This window comes from Ursus maritimus, unplaced genomic scaffold (assembly GCF_017311325.1).
Source record: "Ursus maritimus isolate PB19 unplaced genomic scaffold, ASM1731132v1 scaffold_14, whole genome shotgun sequence".
NCBI lineage: Eukaryota > Metazoa > Chordata > Mammalia > Carnivora > Ursidae > Ursus > Ursus maritimus.
The window spans coordinates 14,501,253-14,524,339 of record NW_024423786.1 but is presented as its reverse complement, the minus strand read 5'-3'; the positions used below and the strand labels follow the sequence as shown (position 1 = coordinate 14,524,339).

The following is a 23,087-nucleotide window of genomic DNA, read 5'->3' as shown; positions in this document are numbered from 1 at the left end:
GTGATCTGGATGGATAGTTATATCCAAAAAGACCAGTTTTGGACATGCATTTTTTCCTTAAATATGTGCATAAATATAGTGTCCTTTGTTTAGGATCTATAGCTCTCTAGAATTCTCTCTAAATTCATTTTACTCTTTGGAACACTCTCATAAATAGAATGATTGGGTTAGGATTTGCCACTGTATTATAATGTTCTTCAGTGGACAGAACAAACATATACCAAACACCAAACTTGTGGCATGACAGGCTTTGTGTTTGGCCTTGTGCTTTTCAAGTATTATCTTATTTAATTGTTACCCATGACTCTTACTTTAAAACAAAGCACATTTATTCACATTTATTTATGAGAAAATGAAGACTTGCCCAAGGTCAGCAACATGCCTAATATATGGCAGAGTTGATTTCAAAGTCCAATCTGTCTAAATGCAGTCTTTTTATTCACTGTGTAAATAGGGTTTGCCATGTGGAATTTATTTCAACTAACTACTAAGAAATATGTCTAAATATTTTCTCAAATACCAGGCTAATGTGATTTATTCTGACTGCCCAATCCTTGTAGAACTGCATGAGTTCATAAACCAAAAAGGAAGAAACAGGAATCTAGTTTTTTAAACTCAATAAGGATGGTTAAAAATCATTGCATGTGTTTCTCATTTTCTTTCCCATCTCGTAATGCCCCTTCTCTAGTCATAACCATGGTGCATTTTGCCTAGATAGGACTTGATCTCTATTATCTATTAGCCCTTACTTTTTCATGCATCTCTGAAGATTGGATGGGATGTTTTTGCAAAAACTTAGATGATGTATTCTAAGAACCTATATGCAGAAGTGACAATTCAGAGTGATTCACTGTCACATTTAGGGATAATGGTTTATAATATTAAACCATTTTCTACAATAAAGTTTTTTTAAATCTCTCATTGAATCTCTTTTGAAGAGCCATTTCCTTGAAAGAAAATATCATGTCTTAGTCTCACCTTATGCTCCTTGGATTAAAAGAATTGTATTGCAGCAGAAATGTAATTCAAGTTATAGTTCTTTTTTATATTGTGCTGAATATGTACATGTCCTCCAGGTGCCCTGTTTCATGACTCAACTCTGACAGTCTTTGGCTTCCCATGATGAGGTGTTACCTGTCAGTCATGCCCACTACACTCTTGGATCCCTACAGGGTGGAAACTATAGAGGATACAATGTTTGTATCCTGAGCTGACAAATGATGTTTAATGAAATTTTTATAAGTACTCAGTTGATGAAAATAATAATGTATGATCTTAAAATTTGTGTAATTCCAGAAGTTGGTAATGAAGATATGTATGTGTCTAAATTTTTTAATATCCTGACCTCTTCTTAAAGTCAAGCATGACTGTAGAAACATCCCCTTTTGTAACCGCAGGAAGGCTGTCTGCTTTCTCCCCCTAGCTTCATCACTCATTAATGTAGCCTTTAACAAACCTCATGGTGCCTCTCCTTTCTAGCCTATAAAATGGAGACATTAATGGTAATTAACTCATATAATTGTTGTTAGTATCACTTCAGATACTTGCTATAAAATGCTTACCAAAATGGCCAGCATGGAGGAAATAGTCAGTAAATGTCCATGAACTCCAGTGTGCACATCTAGATGGCCTTGCAACCCTGCAGAACATACTTGGCTTGGAATAACCCTCAAATCTGATAAGAGGTTATTAAATCAGATGTTTTAGACAACAAAAAATGAAATGGTACTTAAAATACTTCTTGTTGAGAGGATTTACTTTTAGGAGGATGGAAGAAAAACCATTTTTTTTAAACAGTGATATGTCTGTCACTTTATTAGACATATTTTTTACATTAACTCATTTTTATTGGCAACTGCTTATTCACTGACTCAAACTGTGATCTTTGGGTTGTAATGTCTTATCTTTCTAACCAGACTTGACCTCCTTGACAGAAGGGAACTTTTTTTTTTTTCCAAACGGAACCTTGGACAATACCTTATAAATTTTTAAAACTATACAAGAACTTTGAAACAATTATGTATATGTGCGTATGTCTGTTTATACATTGTATATAATGCGTGTGTGTGCACAAACAGAGTCATAGTCCAGGTACTTATGGAGCGATACATGTAGTTGTATATAATGAATGGTTTGTGAAATGAATAGAATTGAGGATTAGATAACATGAATTTACATCCTGATAATGATATTTAATTACAAAAAGATGTTGGTGAAGTCACTTAACATCAATAAACCTTGGTTTTTTCCTTTAGATATGTACTGTCCAATAAGACTGTCTTCAGTGATGTAAATTTTCTATTTTTCTGCTGTCCAGTACGCTAACCACTAGCTTACACGTGGCTGTTGAACATAAAATGTAGCTAGTATGGCTCAGGAACTGAAATGTACATTTTATTTAATTTTATATGTTTTAAATCTAACTAGACACATGTGGCAAGTAGCTCCATTACAGTATAGATACGAATCAAGGATGACAAGACAATAACATGTGAAAAGAGGCTACACTGAATTCTCTTGGTTTGGATGATACAAAGGCTGTTTTTCAGCAGAAGACTATCCTCTTTTGAAACACTTATACTCCCCGGTAGTATCTTAAGCCTTTTTAATTTAAACCCTTTTCCCTTTATTTCCCTTAACAGATCTTGAAAACTTTAAAACAAGAACAAGAAGCACTGTGTCTGTCCGTCAAGGTCAGGGGATGGTACTACTGTGTGGCCCACCAGCTCATTCAGGAGGTAAACTCTAAATGCACTGAAATGTCCACACTTCACTCGCTGCTATTTTTCTTGCTGATTTTTCACCCCCCTTGGCACTAGCTAAAGGAAAAGTGTCATTTGCAGAGGTTCCCAAAGTCCCTCTGTGTCAAGGAAGAATCGTTGTCAATGCCTCCCATAATTAGGATAGGAAAATATCAAATTCTGCAAATGTTCTACCCCACTGCTATCTATCTGGCACAAGGGGAAAAGACACCTGAGTCCACTGAGATCAGAATCCTGTTGCTTGGTAAGGCAATGTAGGTAAAACTACCAGTACTTTCTCCAACTTGATCAGTTTCAAAGCTGACATTGCTTTATTTCATCTTGTGTTTGGTCTGGGAAAGGATCAGATCCAGAACCCAAGTCCTCTGACCATAGAATCCAGGATCACTTTGTAAAAGACTCATAATAACTGGATCAGTTAGGAATCCATTTGAATTATTTGTGTTTATTTTTCTAAGTTTTTATTTAAATTCCAGTTAATTAACATACAGTGTAACTAAGTTTCAGGTGTAAAATTTAGTGATTCGTCACTTACATACAATACCCAGTGTTCATCACAAGTGCCCTCCTTAATTCCCATTAAATAAATAAAAAAATAAATAAGGAATTCATTTGACTGCAGATAACTAAAAACCCACCTAACACAGGTTTCAACAGACTGGAGTTTGTGTTGTTCTCACAAACATTTCCAGAGGTATGTAGTCTAAAGCTGATAGCACTTCTTGAAGATGTCTTCCAGGACAGAAGCCATTTCTCGCATCCTTTTCTGAAGATTTAACATGTGGTATGGCTAGGGTACCAAGTGTGCAGTCCAGATAGGAAGAAATAGAAATAGTCAAGGACAAAAGTCAAAAGTCTCCATCTCAGTTTGCCTTTGTATTATGAAAGGTTAGCTTTGCCCCAGGACTTTTAATTACATGTCACTGATCACCCCCAGTGGCAAAAGAGACTGAAAAATCAAGTATTTTATACATATCAATTTGATAGCCCAGAAAAAAAAATCATAATTTTATAATAAGGGACACTATAGAGACATGCTGTATAGGCAACTGACAACATCTGCCAAAAAAACTAACGGTGACTGACAGGCAAATCTGACTTCCCATAAAGGTCTCAGTAGTGTGGAGGTTTAATAGATAATGATATTTATTAGGATTCCTTTAAAACTTGAGGTAACAAGATTGATAAATTCTATTCTTGGGAATTCTGGCTAAAGTTGAATTTGCTATCTGCTATCCTTGTTCTTAATTTTCTGTTTGGCTTATCACATGATGAAAAGAAAAATATATATTTTAAGCTGAGAATTTGAAAACACCCTTTTATTTTTGTCCTGTATTCTAAAGTTGTAACTTTTCCTTTCTCATCTAATGCCCCAGCTAACCTTTCCAGCAGGAAATAACAATTAGCAAAATAGCTAAAAGACTTGTACTTCTGACATGACAAATATAAAAACAGATGAAAGAGGCAGGTCCCCCTCTGAGTCTAGACTGAAGACACGGAATTATTTGAGGTTCTGGTTTTTGAAGACTGGTAGAGAATCCAGATTAGATTTTGGTAGTTTGTGTTCTGAGAGATGGGTTTATTCCTTAAGACTCCCCTTTTCCCTTAAAGTTTGTACCAGAAGCATTAAATTTGGAGTCCAGGACATGAGTTCCAGTCCTGACTCTGTTTCACATCATTTGATATTGAGCAAATATTTTCAAATTTTTGATGCCATGCTCTTCTTCCCTATACAATGAGGAGATGAAAGGAAATCTCTCAGATCCCTTTTAGTTGTATCATTACCTGGTAGTAACTCAATAAAGACTAAACATATTTATCTAGTATGTTTGCATTATTGAAGTTCTGTCATTCATATGAAGAAAGCCATTAACTGGACGTATATTTAGGTTAAAGTGAAGCTCACTCAGACTAACTTTTCTCTTTCTATGATGAAATCTGATCAAAATAAGAATTGAAGGTTTTGCTAATTTCTTCTGCAGTCTACCTCACAGCATTAAACTTTCATACCATGGCAGCAACTCTAAAAATTAATCTTGTAGGCATATTAAGAAACAAAGTGCCCCACTACTCCCTGGTATAATGGTATCTTTGGGAAAGGCAAGGCACCTGAAGTGTTGCCATGCTGCTACACAGTGAGACACCTGAAGACTTTCCCCTTCCCACAGAGAAATATATTAAAAATTTTTCATAGACATCCCCTGAAATGTGCTTGTCTCTGCTGGCAGCAGTCAGCAGCTCTGAAATCCATTTTCTTGAGCTATGCTGACATTCCTGACAGTCTTGATGGTGAAAGACAAGGAAATAAATATTCTCATTATGGGCTTTATTAGAAATTGCGTGCTCAGTAACAGTGTGGGCAAAGCAGGCAAGGCAAGGAGATGTGCAAGAAAACAGACAGGATCTTGAAGGGTGTAAGAGAGCATCTCAGACAGCCATCAGTTTGGGGCAATGGAGTCAATGATTATCTGATGAAATCTCCCCAATTACTCAAAACCTTTCAGTGCAAACTGTGCCACAGTGATTCTCTCATTGCTTCTCCAGGCTGTGTATCACCTGAAAGCCAGCAGAATCACCACGAGCCACTGGACATACTGAGCATTTTAGACCCAGCATATGGTACCCCAGTTTCAATTGTAACAGATCATGCAGAGGGCAGGAAATGAGTCAGCCTTTTATTGTATCAGTGGGATACTGAGTAATGGTGTGAAATCCATTGTAAAGGGTGCTGCATGTCCTCTTTCAAAAGCTGTGCAGTGTCAGACCCTCTTAGGGTAACATAGAAATGAGCAACAATTAATCCATTTTGAAAAGCATTTCAGTCAGCAGGTATTTCCAGTACTTTACCAGTCACTACATGTAGCATCTTTGTCATCTCTTGGTTAATAGATACGAATTCAGTCATTGCATAGATTTTACTATTAAATCTTAACACAAACACCAAACAATAGAAGCCACTGTGATGGGCTCTGGTTGTGCATGGTGTCCGTTCATATTAGAAATAGAGGTTATTGAGATCCAGAATTTTCTCCTTGATTTCCATCAACTGCAAGGTCATTTGGCTCCAGGAATTCATAATGCTTAACCAAGCTCTCGTTAAATAGCAGTAGAACCAAGGTACTTTGAGAGTCTTCCTACCACTGACTAAAATTGTATTATTCACCAATGAATTCCTCATGAACTGCTCAAGGGAGGTTTTTGTTCTCACTTTCCTTTTATATATCACCAATATCCTTGCTACTCAAAATGTGGCCCGTGGACCAGAAGCATCTGCCTCACCTGGCAGCTTCTTAAAAAGACAGTTTCAGGCTCCACCCAGAGCCTACTGAATAAGAATTCACATTTTATTAAGATCTCCAAGTGATTCATACACACATTACAGTTTGAGAAGTCCTGAGCTACATCTGTGATTCTCTCTCACACACCTCATTTCTGGCCAGTGATGGGCAGGAAGCTGAGGCATAACCAGGGAAACATGTTAAAGCCATAGGTGTCCAACCACTTCCCAAAGATGTTTTGATTCCACAAATCTATTGTTTTAGAGACTCTAAGGCAGCACCAGATTTAAGATCCACCCACTTTGATCACCTTCTACAAACCCAACCCAGATTCACACTGTTGAGATAGAGGTCTTTGATTTCCACATCTCTCAAGCAGAAGGGTTGAGCACTTTTGTGTCAAATTTGCATTTAAAAGAATTTGAAATAAAATATAATCACCTCAGGCTTTACCTTTACTTCATGTATTTTTGTGGTTGTTGATAAGGGAGATGAACACCAAAAAAAGACTGGCTTTTTCTCAACTATTTATCTTCGAAAATAGCATTTTACATCTGGCCAGCTTTTACTACATTATTATTAGTGAAAGTATGGCTTCCTAGAGTATTAAAAAGAAACCACGTGATTCTGATTCTAAGATGATTGTCATTGTTGTGGGTTTTATAGAAACCAGCTATAATTGTCATCATTAGATGCTTTTACACAGAACACATTCCCATTAAAGTTGGATTCTGTTCACATGGTATGAGATGCAGGGACCTTATAACACAGCATCTGTAGAGTTCTTTATGGTATTTATAATTTTTTAGTTTCCATTATATTATCTCTGATCCTCACAATAATCCTATAAGTAAGGACATGTATTTCACAGATAAGGAAATCGAAGCAAAGAGATTATGTGGGGTCACACACTAATCAATGGCAGGGTCAAGAGTTATCTTTGCCTAGAACATGACCATTTTTTTTTCCAGCCCAGGAGACAACAGTAGAAACAGGTACTGGATTCTCTACGCCAGGAGTTCTTTGGGCCCCATCCCAGATCAATTAAGTGTGCCTTTCTTGAGAGGGGTCCTCTGGCATCATTTATATTTTTTAAAACACTATACATGATTCTAATATGCAGCCAGAGTGGAAAATGTGTATCTCTGCATTACAAAATCAAGTAGATCTTGTCTCACTAGAACCTCTCTGTTTGCAAACATCTCCAGGGGCCAGGAAATTTGATTTGATCTGGACATATCCACAAATATAATAACCCTAACAGAAGCATGCCTTCCCACAGTGTAGTTATTTCAGCTGGGTCATTTTGTATTTACTGTGGGACAGAGGAAAAAGCATGAAACTAGGACACCCACATTCCAGACCCAGATCTCCTATTAACTTACTATGTGGTCTTGGGCCACTTATGTAACTTCTCTGAGCCCTATTTGGTTTCCGTCATCCCACACATACTGTTTCTAGCATCCAGATGTCACCTTCAGGATCGGGCTCACCCAGTTTCTTAGTGAGTTCAAACCATGCTGACAGGTCTTGGACCTGGACTGATGTTGCTATGCTAAAATGTTTTTCCTCTGTGCCCAGGATAATCTTCAAGACACCCACGTTTTGTTAAGCTGACAGTTCTGCCTAACCTTAGTCCATGCCTTATTCCTTATCCCAGACTAGCTCCCATCCTTACTAGTTCTGTGTACCTTCAGACTTTTCAAGTGCATCTTTATTTGATCCAAATACCAATTCATTTTACTGTAGTATAGACTTGAAGTTTAGCTCTTGCCCTCATGTCTTACCCAAAGATCCACCCAGATCCAAACCTGGAACCATAACACGCTGTCCTTTGGATTTCAAGTATTGCTGACATTTAAGAAGTTTACTTATTGGGCCCCACCCATCATATCACACTCCCTGGAAAATTGACATCAGAATGGATGGATTCTAGTTTCATTACCATGTGATTTGGACAACTGGCCACTTTCCTTAAGAAGCAGTCCCTCCAATTCCAGTTTATTCCGTCTACTTTCTCTCATCCACATTTTAGGCTCCCATTCTTTGTTTCCAGCATAACTCTCAAATCCTCATACAGTATTATGCTACCCAAATGAAATTTATATTTATTCTGTAAACCTCTCAAATATGTAGTTAGAATAAAAAATATAATAAATGTGGCAGTGACCTACACAGTTAAAAGTGTTCTAAAATATGTAGGAATAAATTTAACCAAGGAAGTAAAAGACCTGTACTCTGAAAACTATTAATGATGAAAGAGATTGAAGACAACACAAAAAAATAGCAAGATATTCTCATAGATTGGAAAATTAATATTGTTAAAATATCCATACTCTACAAAGCAATCTACAGATTCGGTGCATTCTCTATCAAAATACAACTAGCATTTTTCACAAAGCTAGAACAAATAATCCTAAAATTTATATGGAACCATGAAAGACCCTGAATAGCCAAAACAATCTTGAGAAAGAAGAACAAAGCTGGAGGTATCAGAATCCCCAATTTCAAGATAAACTACAAAGCTGTAGTAATCAAAACAATATGGTACTGGCACAAAAACAGACACATAGATCAATGGATCAGTGTTGAGAGCACAGAAATAAACTCACACTTCCATAGTCAATTAATCTACAGTTAAGGAGGCAAGAATATACGATGGGGGAAAAGACAGTCTCTTCAATAAATGTTGGAAAACTGAACAGCTACATGCCAAAGAATTAAACCAGACCACTTTCTTAAACCCCATGCAAAAATAAACTCAATGGATTAAAGACTTAAATGTAAGATGTGAAACCATAAAACGTCTAGAAGAAAGCATAGGCAGTAATCTCTTTGATGTTGGCCTTAGCAACATTTTTCTGAATATGTCTCCTCAAGCAAAGGAAACACAATCAAAAATAAACTATTGGGACTACATCAAACTAGAAAGCTTTTGCATTGGGGCGCCTGGAAGGCTCAGTTGGTTAAGCTTCTGACTCTTGATTTTGGTTCAGTTCATGATCTCAGGGTCGTGAGTTCAAGCCCAGCTTGGGCTGCATGCTGGGTATGGTACATGCTTAAAAATCTTTCTCTCTCCCTCTGTCCCTACCCACTCCCTCTCTCTCTAAAAAAAAAAAAAAAAAAAAAAGTACAAACTTCCAGTTATAAAAAAAATAAGTCATAGGAATGAAAAGTATAGCATAGGGAATACAGGCAATAATGTAATAACTGCGTGGTGACAGTAACTAAGATTATCATGGGGAGCATTGCATAATGTATAGAGATGTCAAATCACTATGTTGGTGTACTAATAAACTAATAACACATTGTAGGTCAACTACGCTTCAGTAAAATAAAACATATATATTAAGGGTTAAACTTGGATAAACCACATTTTTTAATATTTTTATGGAACATGCATTCTGAGTTTTATGTCTAACCTAAGAAACTTCATATATTTACTTAAATAGATATCTATTGCAACTCAATGAGGAAAGGGTAACCTTTAGTAATAGGTTAATCAGTACCACAGACTACTAGGTATTTTTTTTGTTGTTTTGGGGTGTTTTCTGTTTTTGGCATTGAACATTCTTTTATTTTTTTTAAGATTTATTATTTTATTTGAGAGAGAGCAAGAGAGGGCAGTGGAGAGGGGCAGAAGGAGAGGGAGAGAGAGCCTCAAGCAGACTCTGTGCTGAGCACAGAGCCCAATGTGGGGCTTGAACTCAAGACCCTGAGATCATGACCTGAGCTGAAACCAAGAGTTGGACCCTGAACCAACTGAGTCACCCAGATGCCCGAAGCATTAAACATTCTTAAGGCAGTCTTGTTTGTGCTGTTTGACTCTACCATATTCCTTTGAAATCTGTGAACCTGAACTCCTTCATCTGAAATGTAATGGTCCAAGTCCTCCTTTTTTTTTTTTTTTTCCTTCTCATTTTGTCAACCAGAGGAGATTTTAGACATTAGTGATTTAGTCAGCATAGAATAATGTGAAACAGTTTGGAAGGTGATGCTTTTCTTCATTCATTAAGCCTCCCTTTTTTCACTCATTGAGCAGAAAAAAGTGCTACATTGATCTGGGACTACTTGTTATAAACCGTCCCACACAAATGGCATGGTGGAGTGTTTCATGTTTGGGAGGACCGGCCACTAGGATTATTTGTCTTTATTATACCAAACACAGGCTCCATTTCTCACAGCCATGAGATCGTTTAGTTCAAAGAAAGAATCAGCAAAGGAAGCAAAAGGGGGGAATTAGGCCTTGCATGCCTCGAAGAATGACTTACTGCTCTCCCACTGGATATGACCACAAGATTGAGAGTCAATATTTCTGATGTCAATCATCTCCACAATTAGTTAAGCTTATTATATGATGCTACTGACATACTTTTTACCTCTGATTTTCCTATCAGCTCTTTACAACAACTTGAATGTTTTATGACCATATTTTTTGTACTTTGATGTCAATAACTATATACTTATGAATAGAAAAAAAAATGAGTACATAAGTAGCAGACATTCCCTAGCCATAGAATAATTCTAAACCTTATACAGCTGAGCCACCAATTTCTTAAATTAAATTGTATAGAGAATTGCTGGTCTGGGTTCTAAGAAGAGTTCCCCAGGAATGATAGCCATAGAATTTCTATCTAATTCTCCTTTTAGTTCTAGTTAGAGAGATGTTGAAGCTGTTCTGCAGCTATGGCAAATCCATAGCACTGAGAAATAAACTCAACTACGGAATAAATAGCAATTAATTAAATTTCTTTGTGTTCAGTAGCCTAAAGAGAATCATTTAGTTTAAAAAAAAAAGTTATTTCAGAAATAAATTTCAAGAAATTCTTTTTCTCTCTCTCCTTTTCCTTCTTTGCTTCTGTATAAATGTTTCCATGTTCATTATTTGGCAGAAACCAAAGCATTTTAGTTAATTAATTATGGCCGTAATTACCCAATGTCTCTCCTGACAGTTACTCTGTATTTAACTTAATGATAGGCACTATATAAAAGTATATGTGGATAGATTTAAATTCAGGTTGGAAATGTTTCTCTTTTCTTTTTAAACATAAAAAAAAAATCAAAGAGATTATCTCCAGTTTTGATCCTTAGAACCAGAGGCCCATTGATCAGTCAAAGTCAGGGCCAAATGCATTAGCACCAAAAGGAAATGGCATTTGGGAACTGAGATTTGATCCATAAAGCTGAATGATCTGCAAACTGTGATCATTCAACAAAGCTCAATTTCATGTTGAGCTTTCTCTTTTGGAGTCATACTGTCCCAGAAAGCAGTGAAGGATGGTATTGTGTTGGAACACAGGTGCTAGTTGGGATGTGAAGAGTCTGGAGATGTGAAAAGCACATTACATATCCAGTAGAGTACTACCAGGGATATACCAGCCAGAACAGAACAAATGATCAACACTGATCTTTCAACAACATGAACCTGACTGAGCATTTCATAAATAATCCAGTGGACAATCACTGCAGGATGTATGGGAACCATTCTTGTTTTAATGCCCACTGGATATAAGCCCTGTGAATCTCATCTTTTCAGCTGAGGAAGAAACAAGCAGCTCTTTGGATACATTTGCAGCAAGGAATTGGTGTTTTGTCAGGTCAGTGCATCATGATGTTACATTGAATTAAGCAGGATAATGGTGCAGTACATAGAATGAGGAAATGCTGCCTGAGTCCTGGAAATTTGGAAATAGACTCTGGTTGGGAAATCAGAAATTGGAGGCTCCAAAATGTTCAGTACTGCAGGGATCTTGATCCTGTGAGTATTAAAGAACAAATATGAAGTCAGCCATTTTTCTACTATATGTATTTTGTAACTCATTCAGTTAGTTTTCAGACATTTAGGAAGACAATAACTTAGGTAGGCCAAATCAAAGACCAGAGAAAACTACATATTTGACCAAGTGAAGTTCATATCCAAAAGAATAAATTGTAGCATTTTGTCTAAAGATAGGGCTATAGCTTCTGATGCTGTGTAGTATTCGAATACTGATTTAAAAGAAAATGATTTAATTAAATGGCTATATATTCATCAAGAACGACAATATGGATGAAAAACTTTTTTTAACAAATCATGCTGATTTACCCTAAATATATTCACTAATGATTTTGTCATTCGAGACATGTAGAATAAATAAAAAATTCCAAATGGAGTCAGTAAGTGTTTTACAGGGAGACCAACTCTGTCTACGTAATGGCCTAGAAGATATGTCACATCTTTAATTCGGCAGCTGATTGGGAGAATGTTCATGATCTCATACATAGATACTGGCTGCTAACAAAACAACTGATAGCTCTTCTGTACCGAGCCAAGAAAGCTCTCACATCTCCACATGTAACACACCCAATTTTTTTCACATCAGATAGTTGCAGGTTAACACATTATCATAATCTTCACTGTCAGAATTAACCCCTGGAAAGGAGTTGTGTTATAACAACACTCCACAGGAATTCATAAATCCATATGGCAGGCACAGCTGGAGAGATAGTTGCAGATGATAATGTAGCATTTCAGAAATATCCGAAGAATCTCTACTTTGTGAAGTAATTTGGAATTTGTATGCTTTCTTATTCTCTTAAACAACACAAAGACTAGAGAACCCCTGAGAAATGCCAAAATAGTTTGGTTGTAGGTGTTTGAGGCCAAGTTCTTATCACTTTATGCAAACTTTTGCCTTTTGAAAAGACAAACAAGATTTTATAACTAAAATGTAGCTGACATAAGTATCCTATTTCTTCCACTTGTGGTTCCCATTTACTGTACAGTAAGGTAGGTATAACACAGCTCTGAAATGAACACCTAAATACAAGAAAGACATTCCTACACCTTAGTGTCTGTGAGTCTTGCCACCATTTGAATTTGTGTACTATCTCTGCAAGCCAACATTCCTTATTAATGTACAGTTCCAGGTTATTTCAGTGGAAATGGTTGTGATAAATGGGATTTATAATTGGGTCCTAATGGAAGTATGTAAATTAGGATTTCAAGATTGAAGAGAATAGATTGCTTTTTTAAGTAAAAATATCTAGCTTTGGCAGAACATCTCAGTTGCCAGACATTGGCATAGGTGTAGTAGATAAAACAGTGACCAAAAACAGAAAGGTCCCCCTACAGTAAGACTTACGGGGCTGCTGGGCAGTAAAGGGGTACTCAGATAGTCACACTGGAATGTGTGCTTTGGGTTGTGGGCTGGCAGAAGAACAGAGTTCAGTGATCTGATTGTGTAAAATATAGGCATACTTCAGAGATATTGTGGGTTTGGTTACAGACCAGTGCAATAAAGCTAATATTGCAATAATATGAGTCAGATACGTTTTTTTGTTTCTCAGTACATATAAAAGTTATATGTACACTATACTGTAGACTAATAAGTGTGCAATAGCATTATGTCTGAAAAACTGAACATACCTTAATTAAAAATACTTTATTGCTAAAAAGTGCTAACCATTATCTGAGCTTTCAGTGCGTCATATTCTTTTGGCTGGTGAAGGGTCTTTCTTTGATATTTATGGCTACTAATTAATCAGAGTGATGGTTGCTGAAGGTTGGGGTGGCTGTGGCAATTTCTTAAAATAAGATAGTGAAGTATTCTGCATCAGTTGACTCTTTATTTCGCTTTAACACTCTTAGAAGCCATTGTAGGGTTATTAATTGGCCTAACTTTAATATTGTTGTATCTCGGGAAATAAGGATATGGCCCAAGGAGAAGGAGAGAGATGGGCTGATGCCAGCTGGTGGAGCAGTCAGAACACACACATTTATGAATTCAGTTCACCATCTTATATGGGCACGGTTCATGGTGCCCCAAAATAATTACAATAGTAACATCAAAAATCAGTGCTCACAGATCACCAAAACAAAGGTAATAATAATGAAAAAGTTTAAAGTGTTGCCAGAATTACCAAAATGTGACAGAGACATGAAGTGAGCAAATGCTGCTGGAAAAATTGCACCGACAGACTTGCTTAACACAGGGTGGCCACAAACCTTCAATTTGTGAAGAAGCAATCTCTGCAAAGCACAGTAGAGCAAAGCACAATAAAATGAGGTATGTCTGTTGGAAGGACATGATGTAGACTTGGAGGAAACTTCCTTGAGAAGTCTTTCTGGAGCTCAGATTTAGAAGGATGAAAGAGTAGAAGGAGAAAATAATATTCCAGACCAAGCAACAGTACGTACGTCTGGAGTGGGAAGGTTGTCTGGCCATGAGGAAAGGTGACATGGTAGTGTCCGAGAGTGGTGGGGATGGTAGTTCAAGTTTAAGTCTGGGATATTGGCAGAGACGAGTCTCTGGAGTAGTGTTAAAGATTTGGGTTTTTCTGGAGAGGATGTGGAGAAAGGGGATCCCTCCTACATTGTTGGTGGAAATGCAAGTTGGTACAGCCACTCTGGAAAACAGTGTGGAGGTCCCTTAAAAAGTTAAAAATTGAGCTACCCTATGATCCAGCCATTGCACTACTGGGTGTTTACCCCAAAGATACAGATGTAGTAAAGAGAAGGGCCATATGCACCCCAATGTTCATAGCTGCAATGTCCACAATAGCTAAATCGTGGAAGGAGCCGAGATGCCCTTCAACAGGTGACTGGATTAAGAAGTTGTGGTCCATATATACAATGGAATATTACTCAGCTATCAGAAGGAACGAGTTCTCAACATTTGCTACAACATGGACGGCACTGGAGGAGATAATGCTAAGTGAAATAAGTCAAGCAGAGAAAGACAACTATCATATGATTTCTCTCATCTATGGAGCATAAGAACTAGGATGATCGGTAGGGGAAGAAAGGGATAAAGAAAGGGGGGGTAATCAGAAGGGGGAATGAAACATGAGAGACTATGGACTATGAGAAACAAACTGAGGGCCTTAGAGGGGAGGGGGGTGGGGGAATGGGATAGGCCGGTGATGGGTAGTAAGGAGGGCACGTATTGCATGGTGCACTGGGTGTTATACACAACTAATGAATCATCGAGCCTTACATCGGAAACCGGGGATGTACTGTATGGTGACTAACATAATATAATAAAAAATCATTGTAAAAAAAAAAAGATTTGGGTTTTTCTGAAAGTAAGTTAAATATTGGGAATTTTTTTTTAAGTGAAATAGGGGATGAGTTAGAGTAGAAGGCAGTATTGAAAAATGGGCTCTTGGCAGCTAAGGCTGATTAATTATTATCTAGCTTTTTGTAAAAAACAAAGAAAGAAAAAGTTCTCATCAGACTAAAAACATGGTAGTCATCAAAACTTTACTTGAAGAGTTACCTATAATTACAGCACAAATAAGCCAAATGGAGATATAACCATAGGAGACTGTCTTAATCCATTCGGGCTGCTATAACAACATACCACAGACTGGGTAGCTTGTAAAGAACAGAAACTTATTTTTCACAGTACTGGAGACTGGAAGTCTGAAATAAGGGTGCCAGCACGAGCGGGTGAGAGGTTTCTTCCCGGTTCATTAGAGGTAACATTCTGCGGTATCCTCACATGGCAGAAAGGACTAGGGAGCTCTGTGGGGTCTCTTTTATAAGAGCACTTATCCCATTCATAAGGACTCCACCTTCATGAACTTATCACTTCCCAAAGGCCCCACCTACTAATACCTTTACCTTTAGGGATAAGATTTCAAAATATGAATTTTGGGCAGATACAGTGTTAAGACTAGAGCAAAGACTCATGACTAAACAACTAAATTAACAACAAGGAATATGGGAAGGATATCTTTAAAGGCTTCCAAAATAGCCATGTTATACCTCTATATCAAATATATTTCGATCTGGACATCTTAATTAAAAAGTCTGATGTCTGTCCCCTTATTATGAGAATAGATTTATAAGGTATCCAGAGGAAGTATCCTACCATATTTACTAACACACACACACACACACACACACACACACACTATACCATGTCTCCCCAGAATTACTAGAAATCAACAGTTCTAACTACTGCTTTATAGAGAAAGAGGCTACCATGCATATTGGGTGTGGACAGAGGAAAGGTGTTATACCAGTTCACTGTGGAGGTGATAACTGAAGCAATAGAAAGCTCTATCTTAGTTCCTCAGAATCTTACTAAATTAATGATAGCCGGACACCAGTAATTTGGAAAGGAAACATGGCTATCAAATTGCTTTAAACTGAAGATTTGAGAAGGGGATTCTGGGATCCCCTGTAGTTAGTTTGAGTGAATAAAGGGATACACCCATTTTTGGTTGATTAATCTAAGACCTGGATAAAACCATAACCAATGTTAATAAATAGAGTTAAATAAAAAATCTACTCCATCATGGTGACCTAAGAAAATACTCCGTGATAAAGAGTGGGGGCAAGAGGAGGGACGAGTCAGCCATTGTCTGAGGATGTAAAACAAAACATAACAAAGATGCATCTCTGTTGTGCTTTCAGTCAAGATGAAGAAAGCATAGATTCTATGAAACAGAGATGCTAATGTGAAGAGGGATCTGACTCTGAATCAGACTGGCATTTAAAAAGAGCTAACAAAGATGAGAAATGAAAGAATTAAAACCTGCAGTGCGGATGCAATAAAAAGCCAAATGAACATTGTAGAAAATTGCATTAGCGATAAGCATGACTAACTAGCTAAGCTTTTTTAAAGAATGCAAAAGGAACATAGAATGATTAGAAAGCTTCATAAATATGGGAATTTGGGAATAAAGATCCAATCTATACATAAACAATGTAATTAAAAAGGTATTTTATCAGTGCATATATACTATTTTATTTAATTTCATGGTATACTTAACATTTCATACCAACACATCATCCTTCTAATAGTAAAAACATGTTGTACTTTCCCCTCGTTGAGAGGGAATCAAAAATTTTTACATTATTCTTTATTCTAATAATTAGAGGAAATGTAGATCAAGGTAGATATGAAGACAGAATGTGTATCTTCCTAGTTGCTGGAGATAGTTAAATCAAATAAACTGTAATCTGTTTGACCAAAGACCAAAGGTAAAGATGAGCAAAACAGCATGAATAAAAAATTCACAAAGATGACAGATACAAGAGAATATAGTATATGACAGAAAATACAAAGAGATAAAACCTTCATATGAACATAAAAGCATCAGATTCAGTTAAAAATTTGTTTGATATAATCAGAATTTGATGGCATTTATTATAAAATAAAATATCTATTCTAACAAAATAGACTTTAAAAAAAGAAAAGATAGTAAATTTACTAGTTTAGAACCAAGTATTATTTATATGCAAAAACATTAAATTGGGAAAAGATACGTTTTATTATTAAGATACACAAACCCTATGAAGACATCCCAATTATTTTATTTTAAACACCATAAAGCATAGTGTCAAAATTTTTAATGCTAAATATTTAGAAACACAAGAAGGAATTACTAAAGCATATTTTTTCATTTAATTTGACAAACCAAGTAAATAGAAATAAGGATACAAAAAATTGAATAATGTAACAATAAAACATATGTACTAGTCCTCTCTTATCCACAGGGAATATGTTCCAAGACCCCCTGTGGATGACTGAAATCACGGTTAGGACTGACCGTATATTTACTATTTTTTTCCTATACATATATACCTATGATGAAGTTTATCACTTAAGCATAGTAAGAAATTAACAACAATAACTAATAATAAAATAGCACAATTATAGCAAGATACTGTAATAAATGTTAAGTGAATATAGTCTCTCTCAAAATATCTTATGGTACTATACTAACCCTTCTTGTGATGATGTGAAATGATAAAATGCCTATGATGAGATGAAGCGATGTGAATGACATAGGCATTTTGACATACCATTAGTCTACTATTAATCTTCTGACCATCTATCAGAAGGAGGATCATCTCCTTCTGGACCACAGTTGACCACATGTAACTGAAACCATGGAAAGCGAAACTGCCCATAAAAGAGAGCTACTGTATATTTATATACTTTCCTTTCAAGTGCCCGTGTAATGCTTATTATAATTGGCTACATAATACGCCAAGAAAAAAAAATTTCAACAAGTTAAAATTATATACATCAGTCCTTATTTTCTGCCATTATATAGTTAAACTAGAAATTAGCTATAGATAATTTTATACAAAAATAACCACATTAAAAAAACAACCCATGCAAATTTCAAGTCATTTTTCTAGTATCTACTAGGTCAAAGCACAAAGAAAAACCATAATTTTATGGATGTTTCAAAATTTGAAGAAATGAGAACAAATGCATCCACACTGATAAAATTTACAAAAATTGTACTCAGAAACAAGTTAATAACTTGAAATTTATTATTAAGAAATTCTGGAAATCAAAATCAATGAACTAAGTATTCGCCTCATGAAAGTTAAAAAGAAAACAATACAAACCTAAGGGAAAGAGAAGGAAAGAAAATAAAGGTCAAAATTAGTAAATTGGAAAATAGAAACAGTACACGTGAGATATCCGAGAGAAGTTTTGAGAAGAAAAAAAAAAATACAAGTGTATTTCTCCCCAAATCTAATAAAAAACAAACCAGAGAAATACAAATACACAAACTTAGAAGTTAAAAAAGAGCATACAATGTTGTATACAAGATTTAAAATCATAAGAGCAGACTATCCACAATCCTGTGATCATTTAAACATCTAGGTGAAATGAAAAATCTGCTGAGATCATGTAGATAAGAAAACTGAACCAAGAAAATATAGAAAATCTGAATAGACAATTTATCATGGGGAGAATTGAAAGTTGTCAGGAATCACTTTCTCCCAAGTGCTCTGAGCCATAAATTTTGTAAGAAATGTTTTTTTCAAATTTTTAAGGTAATTCCCTTACCAAACAGTTTGTGTCAGAGCAGACAGGATGAAAAGCTACCAGTTCATTTAATGAAATCAGTATGATCCTGGCTCCAGAACCTACAAAGACAATAAAAGAGGAAGCAACCTCACCTACGAATGTTGGTAATACTTATATAGTGGATAGTACATGTCAGGCATGATTTTAAATTCTTTATATGTATTAACATTTAGTTCTTACAACAACCATATGATATAAGTGCTATGTATTCCCATTTTATAGATGACAAAACCCCCAAGACATTGTTAAAGTAAATATGACGTTCTTCAATAATTTATGAACAACCATTTTTGGATATGTCTACAATATGAGGAAAGTCTTAAAAACACAGATAACTCCACAAAGAGTATTCATTTAAATCTTTCCCATATTCTGGATTAAAAATACAAAAAACAAAGTTATAAAATAAAAACGTAATGTTAAGTAGAATGATACTCCTATGACCAGCTAAAGGACAACCAACACCCGAAGAGGGTAGGAGACCTGTAAGAATGAAACAGTGTTGATAATTATTAAAGCTGAATGATACATGAGGGTTCGTTATACCATTGTATCTACTTTTGCAGTTGGTGTATGTTTGAAAATTTCTGTAACAAACAATTTAAAGTTAAGGTATATGTTGGCTTTAGTGAATTCCAAGGTTGCTTCTAGCTTAGATTTTACATGGTTCTCCATTGTTAATAACCTTTTTCCAAAAAAAATGTTTTCTACCAGTCTTTGTGGGAGTGAGATGTTTACATCGTATGGAGGAGTTTCTACAATGAGTGAACATATGGGTATCTTGCCAATCATATAGCTATTTTATTATTTATTCTCCATTTGAAAATTGATCTAGATATTCAAGTTAAAATAACTGGCATTACTACCCTGCTTTGAGAGATGCGTTTCACTAAAAATGCCTGGATTGGCAATAATCCGCTTTGCTCCTGCCTAGAGCTGTTCTGAGTCTCCGGTGGCAGGTCCTCGCCGTGTTACTGGGGCAAGTGTGCAGTGATGTGCATTAAATCTGCACTCAGCAATGCTCAGATGATGACTTTCTGCAGGGAATGAAGAAAATATACATATAAACACCCCATTCCCAAATGGCACTGTAGCCTAGTTAAGAGAATTGCTTGCAGGGGAGTACATTATGCTAAAAGGAGTAGTTCATTTTCAGGTTAGAAAACTTTAAATTCAAGTTGACATAGCTTCTGTTTTCATTTCCATACTTATCTCAGCTGGGGAAATGTGGCATTTGTCACTAAAAATCAACCAGTGAAAGACAGGGAAGGGATGAGGAAAGTCAGTGGTCCAAACCCTGAAAGTGGCTGTCATCTGAAACAGGTCATGTTTTATTTGGTAGCAAATACCATACCAAATTTGCTTTCCACTGGTATTCCTTCTTTTATTTTCAACAAAATCCCATGTACCTAGCAGCAATCTCTAATAGCAAAAATGCAGTTAACGTAAGTTATCTTGTGATAGAGCAGCATTCCAGACAGCCTGTAAACAATTAAGAATCAAGTCTGAATTAAACTCACAGGTTCAGGGCTAAGTATGTTAGAGTAGTGCACAGTATGTCAGTGTCCTGACAATGAGCTGCTTCATTCAACAAACCACATACAAGGGGCTTCCCTGGTAAGCCACACGTGACCTCTGTTTTAATGTCAGGGTAGATCCATAAAGCTTAAAGTACAGAAGCTTTCATGTGGCCACACTGAAGTTTTCAGAATGAGAATGAATGGGCTCATTAAAAGATAGAACTGGGGGCGCCTGGGTGACACAGCGGTTAGGCGTCTGCCTTCGGCTCAGGGCGTGATTCCGGCGTTATGGGATCGAGCCCCACATCAGGCTCCTCCACTATGAGCCTGCTTCTTCCTCTCCCACTCCCCCTGCTTGTGTTCCCTCTCTCGCTGGCTATCTCTATCTCTGTCAAATAAATAAATAAAATCTTTAAAAAAAAAAAAAAGAATTATCTTGTCCAATGAGGTTTTAGGAGGTGGTTAGGTCCTGCCCTTCCCCAGACTTGGTGACCCACCCCAACAGCTTTATCACATTTCTCCTATTACCTAAGTTAAACAGAGATTTTTGTTGTTTGCAGACAAAATAACCTTAAGTAGCACAGTACCCTAGTTCAATCGTCTGACATGCTTGTATACTTCAAACCAGTTTCTCAATCTGAACTGGGGAAATTGAAATTAATCCTCTATAATCCTAGCTTTAAAAATGCTCATCTGTGTTGTGTACAGGTATCTTTAAAATGAGTTACAAGTACTCGAACAGGCTCCTCTGGACACCCTTTTATGTTCAGCCCCACCGTATCCCTTTTCCAATAGAAGCTGGGAAACAATCCAGGGTTAATTAATTGAACAGTCCATTTGCTTTTATATACACTGAGTATAAGAAATAGCAAAGTTTTCAGAGTTTCTGTTGACAGACTGATAGAATATATTTGCCATTCATATCCTGTGCCTTGTAAAAAAAAAAAAAAACTGAAGAATTTGGGGTGTTGACCCTGGGATGTGTAATTTATGCATGGCTCTTGTAAACTGTTACCTCTTAATCACTCAGGAGCCCCAGCTCTTCAAGCAGACTAATGATCCCCTGCTGACTATCAGCTCTGCTTGCGGTTCTGCCTTCAACACATCTGTCAGCACCACTTCCCAAGGGGACTGTATGAAAGTTGGAAAGTCTGACGTCCGTACATTAACTACCCTGTGACTTTCTCCATTAATAATGGACTGTCCCGCCGTAAGCCGTGAGCTTCCTCCCCGACACCGGCTGCTTTTCCTTTTATGCGCCACTATGCCTGTCATCAGAGAGATAGCCAGAGAGAAGGCACCTGGCATCTGTAACTCACAGGGGGTTCATAAAAACTAAAGCAGGTAGATTGTTCTCTCAAATGAAGTTCCTGGAACTACTGAATGATGAATATCGTACTAATGGCCTCCTTCCTCTAGCTTGGTGACAGCCTGTAACCAGTTTTGTTTTGTTTTTTAAATCACATCCACACTGACACACGTCCTAAGTTTTTATTTAAGAGATACATTTCTAATTGTTATGTTGAATCCTTAGAGATGCAGCCCAATTATTTTGAAAATATTTCTTTCCACATCTGCAAAGGAATTGTCCTAAGATGTGACAACTAAGTATGTTAAAACCTATTTTCCAATTAATTGCTAAAAAAGAATTCTCTGAAGTAAATCAAAATGGCCTTGAAGATTTTGGCTGGATTATTTGTTAATTTACCTCAGATGCAGATAAAAACTGGGGGCAGAAAAGAGAAAATTGGAAGCCCACTGGGCCAGGATGGCAGGTTTTTGCTTTTGTCCAGAATACAAAAGAAAGAACAAAGAGGGGACCAAAACAGAAACATCTTAGGCCCCTGTAGGTGAATGATATTTATTTCTCTAAAGCTCATAAATATTGAGACATTCAACGCTTCCCTTACTTGACAGGTTACTTGTCAAGTTACTGTAACAATAAATTACCTTATCCAGATCTGGAACAGCACTCTAAAACTTTCAGAGACTACACTGAAAAAGCTAGGTGTGAGATAATAAGGGATGGTGAAGGCTCTGGTGAACAAGAGACCATGTAGCTCATCAAAAGGGGCAAGTGATCGTTACTACAACGCATCCAGGTGGGTGTTCCGAGGGTCAACTAGGCAGTCAAACGGACCGGATCACCGTGGAGCATACTTGGCCTCTGGCTCACTTAAGGACAGGACAGAGTACATGTCAAAAGACCAGGGCCAGTACCTTCCCTTCAATGGGAATCTGGGAGTAGTCCAAACAGTGATTCTGGGAATTTTTCTTGTCCCCACAGTCGTGTTTTAAGAGCAAAGAGTTGAGACTCATGCAGCAAGCATGGAACCTTCTGACTTAGAAGGTTCGTATCTTTTCTTTTTTTTTTTTTTAATTTTAGATTTATTGATTTATTTGAGAGAAAGAAAGTACACACACATACACATAGGGGTGGGGAGGGGCAGAGGGAGAGGGAGAGAAAATCTCAAGCAGACTCACCCCTAAGCAGGAGCCTGACTTGGGGCTTGATCCCAGCATCCTGAGATCATGACCTGAGCTGAAATCCAGAGTTGGATGCTTAATCAATTGAGCCACCCAGGCGATCCAGAAGGTTGATATCTTAACTAGAAGCAAAGATCTCTTGCAACATTTCTATAGGCATAGCTTCCAAAGTCCCCATGAGGGGTCCCAGTGATGAGAGTCACCACATTCAGG

The 23,087-nt window shown here is 36.9% G+C and overlaps 1 protein-coding gene across 1 annotated transcript in view; it reads left to right on the top strand.

Moving 5' to 3' along the window:
* CNTN4 (contactin 4) overlaps positions 1 to 23,087 on the top strand; it is a 297,038-nt gene that overhangs the window by 75,891 nt on the left and 198,060 nt on the right. The window contains exon 4 of the mRNA XM_040628130.1: positions 2,643 to 2,738. Coding sequence (XP_040484064.1) covers positions 2,643 to 2,738 — 96 coding nt within the window. The remainder of the gene's footprint in view (positions 1 to 2,642; positions 2,739 to 23,087) is intronic.